The sequence below is a fragment of the Rhinopithecus bieti genome, unplaced genomic scaffold, assembly GCF_001698545.2.
Source record: "Rhinopithecus bieti isolate Rb0 unplaced genomic scaffold, ASM169854v2 scaffold_5924, whole genome shotgun sequence".
In the NCBI taxonomy this organism is placed as follows: domain Eukaryota; kingdom Metazoa; phylum Chordata; class Mammalia; order Primates; family Cercopithecidae; genus Rhinopithecus; species Rhinopithecus bieti.
This window is the reverse complement of record NW_016805189.1, coordinates 2,414,599-2,426,385: the sequence shown is the minus strand read 5'-3', so window position 1 is coordinate 2,426,385 and position 11,787 is coordinate 2,414,599. Positions and strand designations below refer to the sequence as shown.

The 11,787-nt window shown below is 37.8% G+C and overlaps 1 protein-coding gene and 1 pseudogene across 1 annotated transcript in view; one reads left to right on the top strand and one right to left on the bottom strand.

Annotated features, from left to right (window-relative positions):
• The window catches only part of WIF1 (Wnt inhibitory factor 1), a 72,185-nt gene extending 71,689 nt beyond the window's left edge, over window positions 1-496 (bottom strand). Inside the window, exons 1-2 of the mRNA XM_017871566.1 lie at window positions 477-496; window positions 68-353 (exon numbers count right to left, since the gene is read on the bottom strand). Coding sequence (XP_017727055.1) covers window positions 68-353; window positions 477-496 — 306 coding nt within the window. The remainder of the gene's footprint in view (window positions 1-67; window positions 354-476) is intronic.
• A 43-nt stretch (window positions 497-539) lies between these two features.
• LOC108529333 (MICOS complex subunit MIC26-like) overlaps window positions 540-11,787 on the top strand; it is a 25,258-nt pseudogene continuing 14,010 nt past the window's right edge.

The following is an 11,787-nucleotide window of genomic DNA, read 5'->3' as shown; positions in this document are numbered from 1 at the left end:
CGGGGGGGCAACGGGCGTGAGCCGTGCAAGAAGATGGGGCGCGGGCGGGAGTGGGGGTGGCAGAGACGTAAGACTGGCAAAGCTGGCGAGGCCGGCAGTCAGCGGGGCAAATAGAGCGAGAACAGAAGAGCGGGAAGGGCTGGCGCAAGCGAGGTGCGAGCGAAGAGTGGGGCCTGCAAGGCCCGGGCGGCCGCCACTTGGGGGCGCTGTGGGGTCCCCCGGGGGCGGGGCCGCGCGGGACCCCTGAGTCAGCGTTCACAGCGCGGTGAGCCCAGTGCAGCGCACGCGAAGTGGGCGTGTAGGGCTGGCGAACCCGGAGAAGGGCACTCAGAGACCCCTGGGACGTCACTCGCCTAGGGCCAAGGGAGGCTTCGCGGGAGGGAAATGGGGACAGCAGACAATGCTGGGCTTGACTGAGCGCTGATGATGGTGATGGTGAAGAGGGTGATGACTCCTATTCCTCCTCCGGCGCTCACTGAAGGCGCAAATTGCCCATCGTCTCCCTTTCAGCCGGCAGGATTCCTCTCTCCGCCAACCCTATGCGCTCTGTTCTGCGATTGGCTGACACTTTGCGCGTTCCCAAGCAGCTAAAACTCGAGGCTCCACTGTCCGGTGGTCTGATCGCAGGCACTGGCCTTGGCTCGAGGGGAAGGGCGTTCAGCTGCTACTTGCCCGACACCCAGCAGTTGGGGAGGCCAGTCTGTCTCCCTGATAACGCGGCAGTGCCCGGAAGAGTGCCCTGGGCCGTGGTTGATAGCTGTACCCGACCCTCCGGGGTAGGGCTCCACTAACGTCGTGGATAGCTTCACGTTTGCTGATATTTTTTAGAAGTTGCTCAGTTCGGCCGGGCTCACGCCTGTAATCCCAGCACTTTGGGAGGCCAAGGCGGGCGGATCACCTGAGGTCAGGAGTTCGAGACCAGCCTGGCCAAAGTGGTGAAACCCCGTCTCTACTAAAAATGCAAAAATTAGGTGGGCGTGGTGGCGGTGACCTGTAATGCCAGCTACTCGGGAGGCTGAGTCAGGAGAATCGCTTGAACCAGGATGTGGAGGTTGCGGTGAGCCAAGATCGTGTCACTGCACTCCAGCCTGGGCGACAGAGCTAGACTCCGTCTCAAAAAAATATAAATAAATAAATAAAATAATACATTTTTTTTTAAGTTGCCGAATTCACAGGTGCGTGGGGGCAAAACCAAGGCTCTGGCCTCGTCTGTGAGAAGCATGCTTGGCCGGCAGTGGGCTGCAGCATAACCTATCCACCTGGCCCAGCAGAAAGAACTTATTTTTGCCTCCTGCCTAATTCCTTGGATGCGCAAAGAAAACAGAAGCAAAAGGGTTTTTTTGTTTGTTTGTTTGTTTTGTTTTTAATAAAAAAACTTAGAAAGTCTTTGGACTTAGAAAAGGTTCATTTACTTGTCTTTGTTCTTTAGTACCCGATGCTGTGACAAATGCCTCAAAGATCAAATGTCTGGGGCTGGGCGTGGTGTTTCAGTCAGTCCTTTGTAGAGTAGCAGATGCCGCAAGAGGGAAAAACAAACAGAAACAACAGAAGAGAAGCTGGACATGTGCGGGCATCAAGTTAAATCAGTGTTAGGTTCTAAGAATATAGATTTCCAATAAGGAAATATTTGCAGCTATACAACCAACCAATAGAAAAAAAAGGAAAAAGGGAATTAGATAAGAAGTCTATGACTGAGTTGAACTTGCAGTGTATTAATTTTTAAAGTACTTTTATTTAAGTGTTTACTTACTCCTCACAACTCTTAAGTAGTTACTACTATTATTCTCATTTTACTGACGAGGAAAGAGGGCTCAAAAAGTCCAGTAAGTTGACTGTGGATATCCAGCTGGTAAATGAGAGTAAGGGTTCAAATCCCAGACACTCTGACTTCAAAGCCCATTCTCTTAGTAAATTATACCTCATAATGATAAATAAATCATAATTAAGTCTGTTTGCATCCAAAGCTTTGCAGTCATTTTTCCTTTAAAATAAAAATATTTACCTGTTTTCCAACATTTCATTATTTTTTATTTCTGTGAATATTCATGTATATAATGTATGAACATTAGGCTGCTTTTAAAACACTTCAACGTTGTAATGCCAGTGTCACCCAGGTAAAGATAATAATTTCACAGCACAATAGGCATTTTCTTTGACTTGGAGTGTGTGGTTTTAATTTAACATTTTTTTCCTAGTTCTGCGCAAACCTCTATGGCTCTTGGTGCAAGGACGCCCTCTACAGGTTTTCCTAATCAAATACTAATTAAGAAGTACTCATACCGTTTATTTTTTGGTGCAAGAAAAAGAGGAACTCAATTCTCTCCTAATTCAGTTTCCTCTAAGTGAAATTCTTCCGCAGCAGTTGAATTTGGTGTTGATGACTATGGTAATCTGTCTTGCTATAAGCACATTGTTTTCCTTCCAGAATGGTTATTTTCTGTTTACTTCCCTCCAGCAGAGGATACTTAGAAAAATAATATTCTAGTAGAGATAGATAAAGAAAAATGCTATTTAAAAGTGTTTGAAATAAGCTCATTTGGTTATTAAAGGGGAGGAAGGAACATATGTTGTGTTATGCAAGAGGAATTTTTAAGAGTAGCAGCATGGATCTTTTTGTCGGGAGGTCCATCTCTAAGAGATGAATCAGGCTTGACCCTCCTTTCTGTTGTTAAGGAGCAGTTAATATAGCTATTTCATTAAGAATTAAGTTTTTAAATTTCTTTAAGCAAACACGTGACAATATTTACTAGCATATGATAAAAATTTGGAAATAATGTGCTTGGCAAGTCAACTTCATTTCATTTGGAAATTATGCCATTTATTTTCCAGTTCATTATGCTTCCTTTCCTTGTGCGATTCCCTCTCACCAATTATGTGTGCAGGCAGCTTCATTTATTTGTTCATTAACTCATTTGCTTATTCAACAAAGATTTATTAAACACCTATTATGTGTAAGACACTGACCTGGAAATTATAGTACAAATAAAACATGATCATAGCCTTCAAAGTGCAATAGAGCTACTAAAATAAGTAAGACAAGCACCTAAACAGACGTAATGCAAGGCAGAATGTGGTGATTGTTGATAAGGCAGAAAGACTGGAAATTCATAGACGAAATCTTGTATCTAGAATTCTGTACATTTGTTCATTCATTCATTCATTCAAAATATATTTACCCAGTGTCTGGGTATACCCTATATAAGCACAGAGGATAGAAAGGTAAGTGAGAAGACAGTCCTGCTCTCAAAGAACTCTCAATCTAACAAGGGAGTGTGTTGAGAATAAACAATAGGGAGGAATGAATGTCATGGTGGGAAAATGCACAGGGTATTTTGGGACTGAGGAAAATCCCTCGAGGCAGACTGGGTTCTGGGAACACTTTCTAGAGTAGAGTGTACTTGAGCAGTCCTGAAGGTCAAAGGGTCAAAGGGGAGTTGATCATGCAAGGGGAAAGATAAGGAACACCCATGCATAGACAATGGCAATAGTGAGAGCAAGAGACATGAGAAAGAATGGCACCATGCAGGATCTGCAGGTGCTGAACCTGTAGTATGATGAGCCTGGAATGGGAGGGGGAGGGAGCACCTGGGGATAAAGCCCAAAATGTAGGCAGGACCTGGTTATGGAAGACTGTGCTGAGGACAATTCCAAATAATTTGTTTAGGGTCGCTGTCCTCAAAGAGGCGAGGCGTAACTCCTCACTCCTGAAGTGTGGGATGTACAGAGTGACTTCCTTTTATAGCGTGCAGTGTGGAAAGTGGGGAAAGTAACAAACCTGATAAACACTACTTCAACTAGGTGATCAAGAGCATCAGCAGTGATGAGTCATGTGGATAGTATGTGCCCTTGATACGATGTGATGAGAATGGTACTTTACCTCTGTGATCTTGCTCCTGAAAACCCATAACCCCAGTCTAGTCACAACAAAAATATCAGAAAAACCCAACTGAGGGACATTCTACAAAATTCTGATCAGTATGCCTCAAAACTGTCAGTGAATAAAAAAGGGAAGTCTGAGAAACTCGTAGCTAAGAGGAACCTAAAGACACATGACTACCAAATGTAATGTGCTATCCTGGACAGGATTCAGGAATAGAAAAAAGACATTAGGTAAAGCTAAGGAAATGTCAGTCAACTACTACTAACACTGTATCAATATTGGCTCATTAATTGTGACAAATGTACCATTCTAATGTGGGATGTTAGTAACAGGGAAAGTTGGGTGTGGGGTATATGGAAACTTTCTGTACTATCTTTGCCATTTTTGCTGTAAATCTAAAACTGTTCTAAAATATAAAGCTTATTTTAAAAATTAAAAGTCAAGACTTGAATATGTTTAAAAAATCTTAGCTGCTGACATTTGAAAAGCAGATTTTTTAATTAAAAATTTGATTTCTGGCTTCTCTTGAAAATGTAGAGATCTGACAATATTCCCTTCTGACAAAGAATCAGATGGTGTGAGTAGTGGCTGCCCTTCAAACAGGGCTAGCGCGCCCATTCCTTACAGTTGCACTATTCCACCTAGCATGCTTTGCTCTTTTACTTGACCATCTAGGCTTCTATAGGCTCCTGAGTTTGCCATGCATGTCCTGGAGACCTGGAGGAACAGGGAAGACGACGGTATCTGAGGGGGCTGAAGCCAGTGCTCATCTTGGAAGTGCAGTTGTGTGGGAACCAGGGCAAACACTGCTCTAGAGGTAGGTCTTGTCAGTGTCCAGCCATTCACTCACCCAGGCAAGTTGCCAGAACTATCTTGGTGACTGCAGGCATTGGGACTGAAACTGGGGCATATCAGCTGCACCCTGAGCTGTGTCTTGGAGAAGGAAGGAGCAGATATGCCTCTACTACACTGCTGTGGAGAGGGAGACGCAAGATAGTAAATGAAAAGGGCAAGTTGGCGAGGATTATGCTTAAAAAATAAACTCTCTTCTTATACAACTATATATAATAGCTATACATAACTATGGATAGACTATAACTGTCTGTCTATTCTATAATGTCTGAAAGTTTATATAACAAAATATTTCCAGTGGTTACCTATAGGAAGTAGGAACACGGACAGGGAATGATTTTCCATTTATGCACAAATATTTTTCTGATTCATAATAAAATGAGCCAATGCTTTTGTAATTAAAACCATTTTAAGAAGAGAAAAGGTTGTTTTATGCCTGTTTCAGTCAGTTTCTCCTGAAGTAGGCAGCTGTCAACACCTAGGTTAGCACCTCTTGCTATGCGGCTTGCACACTTTACCACTTAAGAACTGCACATCACAACACATGACAGCTCATTACTGAAGCACAGCATGACTGGAGCATTCCTCATCATCCTATGTGACATTCTTGCCCTTCTTTCTTCACATGATGGCATTGCCAAGCAACCTAGCATATCTTGTCTTCCAAAAACCGTATCTGTTCTTTTTTGTTCATCCATGCTGTTTTATCCTTATGACATTTAATGAAGGTTTTTTTTTTTTTATATATGATAGGGAAGAAAGGGAATACAATTTCATTGCCCAATAGTGGAGGAATGAGAAATTAGAGTATCTTCATAGGAAGAAGTATTATTGAACTATTAAAATTGATGTTCTGACAGATATTCAACCATGAATCTATCACCACAATAAAGATAATAGATACTACCTATCACTCCCAAAAGTTTAACAAAATATACACTTTAAATATGTGCAGTTTATTGGATGTCCACTATATTTAATTAAACCCGTTTTAAAGAAATTTTTTAAAATAGTGTTTCATCAGGAAGAAAAAATGGTAAATTGAACTGTATTAAAATTAAGAACCTGTTATCAAAAGACAGTATTGAGAGTGAAAAGACAAGCCATAGAATGGGAGAAGATATGTGGATGTATGAGACTCTTATCCAGATCATATAAAGAATTTCCACAAATCTACAAGAGAAAAGAGAGTCCAGTAGAAAAATGGTCAAAGGCTTGAACAGGCACTTCGTTAAAGAACATACCTAAATACCAATTAGCACATTAAAAATGGCAACTTCATTAGCCATCAGAGAGGTGTGAATTAAAACTACAGTGAGAAACCACTTCAGACCCATCAGAATGGTTAAAATGAAATAGAAAGAATATATGAGGTTAGTGAGGATATGAAGCAAACAAAACTTATATACTACTGGTAGTAATGTAAATTGGTACAACCATTTTGGAAAACTGAAAAGAAGTACTAAAGCTGAACCCAGCAATTATACTCTCAGGTATAAGCCCAACAAAAAAAGATGTCTCTCTCTCTCTTTCTCTCTCTCTCTCTCTCTATATATATAGTCATCCAAAGTCATACATAAATGTATATGTGTGTGTGTGTGTATATATATACTTATATATATATATATATATATAATATAGTCCATCCCCAAACACATGTTTATAAAATCCCCTGTTTTATAATGGCAAAAACCAAAATGGAAACAATCCAAATATCTATTGCCAGTGGGAATAGATAAAGAAATTATTACAATATTTTATAAATTGGAATATTACATAGCAATAAGAATAAAAATTGTATTAAGTTTTTTGTGATAAAATCATGGTAAAAGTCCCGCAATTACTATTTTGCCCATCCTATATAATTACAACATTAATGACTTCTTGAAAACATCCATGGGTTTTGAGTTAAAAAACCAAAATGTCATACTTTGGTTTTAAATATGATTCCATATTTAAAAAATTCAAAAATATGAAAGAAACCTAACCTATGATATTTAGAATCAGATAGTGATAACCTTTGAAGAGTGGTAATTGAATTGGAAAGGAAAATGAAGGGCTTCAGTGCACTAGTAATTTTTTGTTTCTTGATTTGAATTAGGCTACATCAGAAAGTTTTCTTTTGTGAAAAATTCAGTAAGTTTCCCACTACAATTGATGTAACTTTTTCTATTATGGTTAATAGTTTAATTAAAAATTCATTAAAATTAGAAAAAATCATGAATGGGCTAGAAAAGAAAACATGTGCAAAAAATGTAACCCTTGTGAGTTAGAATGGGAAGGGCCAATTCTAAGGGAAACAATAACTATTTTTTAAAGATATATAAATTTGGCAGGCGCAGGGCGCTTATGCCTTAATCCCAGCACTTCAGGAGGCCTGAAGTGGGAAAACGTATTGGCTTTGAGCTCAGGAGTTTGGTGACCAGCCCTGGGCAACATAGTGAGACCCCCCCATCTTCCACAAAAAGTTTAAAAGCCAGGGTGTGGATGCTGGGCTGTAGTTTCTAGCTCTTGGGAGCTGGAGGGGGGAGGATCCTCTTGAGCCCCAGAAAATTTAAGCGCTGCAGTGAAAAGCTATGTCCACTTGCCTACACTCCCAGCCCTGGCAACAGAGCAAGATTATGTCCTCAAAAAAAAAAAAAAAAAAAAAAGGATGTATAATTGACCTGAAAAAAGTTTTAAACAGCTATGTAGCAAAACCCACCATAAACAAAATACTAGGGAAAATATCTGCAAAAACATGACAAAGGGAAAATTTCCTAAATTTCTAAAATGTATGTACTAACCAGTAAGTATGCCATCCAGTAGAAAAATGGACAAAGATATAGATGATTAACAGAAACAGAAAGACAAAAAGATACTTCATTCATAATGAAAGAGAAATGTTGTTTTGTTTTACTGATTGCCCAAATATAAAATACTGATAAATATAAAATTAAACAAATTAAAAAGTAAATACACATAAATATTATCAAGAATATAGGAATCAGAAAATCTAATATATTATTGGTGAGAGTGTAAATTGATTCATCTTTTTTGGAGAACAATGCTCTATTTCCCAATATCCGTAAAAATTCGACATCCATATATCCTTTGACTCAATAATTCCACCGCTAGGAATATGAATATACTTGAAATATACTGACTTCTTTCTAATCTAAGTTCTAGCCTTCTACCCATTCCTACATTCAGAAAGTTATCATAGACACAGACATCTTAGAACACAGACACTTGAAGCATAAAAAATTCCATGGGTAACAGAAGTCCTATATAAAGGAGTTTAATTCAGAATAAGCCTCAAATAATGAAATGAGACAATTCTGACATATTGCTTTGATGAGGCCATTTTGCTTGGAGTGGGAGTGGGCACACCATATTCACTCATCCTTTTGACAGAGTTGTTTTGGTGTCAATAGGAACGTGACTGCCACTGCCACAAAGGAACCCTCATTTCTTCTTTCCCTGAGATTTTCTGTGTCTGATGAGGCTGAGGAATGGCAAAAAGCTGAGGGGTGTGGTGAAAACATCTAGTTCATATATTATGTGAGAAAAAATATTGAAAATGTGGTCTATAAACATTCTAGAAACAAATTTAGGTAAGCATTTGGCAATCTTTCTAAACATAAATATTAAAGCCAGAAGCCACATAAAAGATAGTCTGTCATCTATCTTTGCCTTTTACGTGGTTTCTGTATATGTGCATATCTATATATCTATATCTATTTACCTGGATATAGTACATATCTATATAGATACTTCTATTTATATAGATACAGATATATAAATATAGTTATTGGTGTAGGTATAGATATACTCAGTGATTCCAGCAGGAAAACGTTAAAGGATTAAACAACATTAAAGTATTAAAGAAACAACATTAATGGATACATGATGTCCTCAGGGGAAAATGTTGGGTTAAAATCCCTAATATAAGGCAATTCTTGCCAAATTTTCAAAAAAGAGATAATTTTTAAAGAAAATGATTATCTTTAAAAATCTTCAATATATAGGCACTTGCTTTATTTTAAAATTAAGCTTCAAAAGTAATTAACAGTAAATTATTAGTAGATGAAAAATGGTTTAAACTTTATTGTATAATTTAGATAAGGTCTCATCAGATGAGCCTTTTGGTTACAGCTGTCTTGGTCCTGTGGGAACCTCAGTGAGAAATGTTATCTGACACTGGAAATAGGAGACTTGAGAATATTTTTTAACAAATTTTGACAAAAGAATTTTTTTAAAAAAACTTTATTTATGAGACATTATTATCATCAAGAAAGGAGAAATTGTCTTCTAATTGCCAGGAATTAAGATTTAAACCATCAAAGACTACACCAAATCTACCTTGATTTAGCTCATAATAGAACAAACAATAAATAAACAAATTGCCTACCAAAGTACTCTTATACCCTGAGCAGCATTGGAAAATTAGCCCGATAAGGAAGGAAGGAAGATAAGTAGGATTCTTATCAAGATCTGGGCAGATCTTTCACGAATAAAAGCTAACTGCAAGGCCAAGCTGGATATTTCTTGATTCACTTTAGGAAAGTAGATATAATATCTACTTATATATAATATCTATAATAAAGTAGATATTAATATCTACTATATTAATATTTTGTAGTTAGCTGATGAATGTTTTGACCAACATGAGTTACTAAGTTAGACTCCCCTCCCTAATTTTTCTTCCAAATTATCCAGATCCAAGTACAAATTATCTGGGTAATGTAGACAAAATAAGAGGTTTGGTTTTACTTATACAACTAGCAAAATCAGACAGACCTTCCAGGAGGATCTCATCCATCTACTCCTCCATTTTGACTATATCTTACTTCTCTAGTGCCTTTGTTAATAGCACATGTGCTTCATGATAAAGAATCATAGTTCTGGATAAAAGCTTGAATACTGCATGTGATGAATTTTTTTCATTTGTATGTTGAGTACTTGAGTATGTAAAACTAAAACTGATCTATATGTGACTTTAAATAAATTTTTAAAATTTGCAAAAGAAACAATGTTCATCAAAATTAAGTGAGATATACAATAAAATGCAATACTGCAGGTTAAAATGGTGTCTAATTAAATTTGTTGACACACAGAAAACAATAGATGTTAGTGTGAATGCATGAAAAAGGAATGCTTATAACATTGTTGGTGACAACGTAAATTAGTGCAACCTCTACAGAAAACAGTATGGAGATTTCTCAAAGAACTCAAAGTAGATCTACCATTTGATCCAGGAATCCCACTATTGGGTATTTACCCAAAGGAAAATAATTTTCTTTTAAAAATAGCTTTATTGAGAAATAATTGATATACAAAAAGCTGTACATATTTAATGTGTACAATTTAAAGTGTTTGGACATATGCAAACACTTGTGATATTATCACCACAATCAAGGCAATGGACATATACAGCATCTCCCAAAGTTTCCTTCTATTCCTTTGTTTTTGTTTCTGTTTTTGTTTTGTGTATGTATATGTGTGGCAAGGACACTTAATATATTGTTAAGATACACCCTCAACAAATTTAGAAGCGCACAATACTGTATAGGCACTATGTTGTACAGCAGATCTCTAGAACGTATTCATCTAGCATAACTGGAACTTTATACCCATTGAACAACTCCACATTTTCCCACTGCCCTGCCCCGGAAACCACTATTGTATTTTTTGCTTCTGTGAGTTTGACTATCACAGATACCTCATGTAAGTGGAATCATATGGTATTTGTCCTTCTGTGATTGGGTGATTTTACTTGGCATAAATGTCCTCCACGTTTATTCATGTTATCACAAATGATAGGATTTTCTTCCTTTTTAAGGCGGAATAATATTCTACTGTATATATTAAATATATACAATATTTTCTTTATCCATTCATCTGTTAATGGGCACTTGTGTTGTTTCTATATCTTGGCTATTGTGAGTAACGCCACAAAGAACAAGGAAGTGCAGGTATCTTTTTAAAAACAACAACAGTAGGCCGGGAGCGGTGGCTCACACCTGAAATTCCAGCACTTTGGGAGGCTGAGGTGGGCGGATCACGAGGTCAGGAGATCGAGACCATCCTGGCTAACATGGTGAAACCCCGTCTCTACTAAAAATACAAAAAATTGTCCAGGCATGGTGGCGGGTGCCTGTAGTCCCAGCTACTCGGGAGGCAGAGGCAGGAGAATGGCGTGAACCCGGGAGGCGGAGCTTGCATGAGCCCAGATCTCGCCACTGCACTCCAGCCTGGGCAACAGAGCGAGACTCCGCCTCAAAAAACTAAATAAATAAAATAAAATAAAATAAAAACAACAACAGCAACAAAACAAACCCAGAAGTCCTGTTTTCAACTCTTTTAGATATATACTCAGAAGCAGAAGTGCTGAATCACATGGTAGTTCTATTTTTAATTTTTTAAGGAACTTTCGTACTGTTTTCCAGAATGACTGCACCATTTTACGTTCCCACCTACAGTGTACATGGTTTCCAATTTCTCCACTTCCCTGACAATACTTGTTATCCTTTGTGTGTGTGTGTTTTTTAAATAATAGTCATTCTAAGAGGTGTGAGGTTATATCTCATTGTGGTTTTGATTTGCATTTCCTTGATGATTAATGATGTTGAACATCCTTTCATATACCTGCTGACCATTTGTATGTCTTCTCTGGAGAAATGTCTGTTTAAGTCCTTTGCTCATTTTTAAATTGGGTTATTGGTATTTTTGTTACTGAGTTGTATGAGTTCCTTATGTATTTTAGATATTAACCTCTAATCAGATTTATGGTTTTCAAATATTTTCCCTCATTCCATAGGTTTTCTTTTCACTCTGTTGGTTGTTTCCTTCACTGCACAGAAGATTTTTAGTTTGATGAAATCCCACGTGTCTATTTTTAATTTTGTTGTCTGTGCTTTTGGGGTCAGATCCAAGAAGTCATTACCAAGACTAATATAAAGAAGGCTTTTTCTTATGTTTTCTTCTAGGAGTTTTACAGTTTCTCATCTTATGTTTAAGCCTATTTTCTATGTTTTACGTTTTTAGGTTTCATATTTAAGTTATATATATAA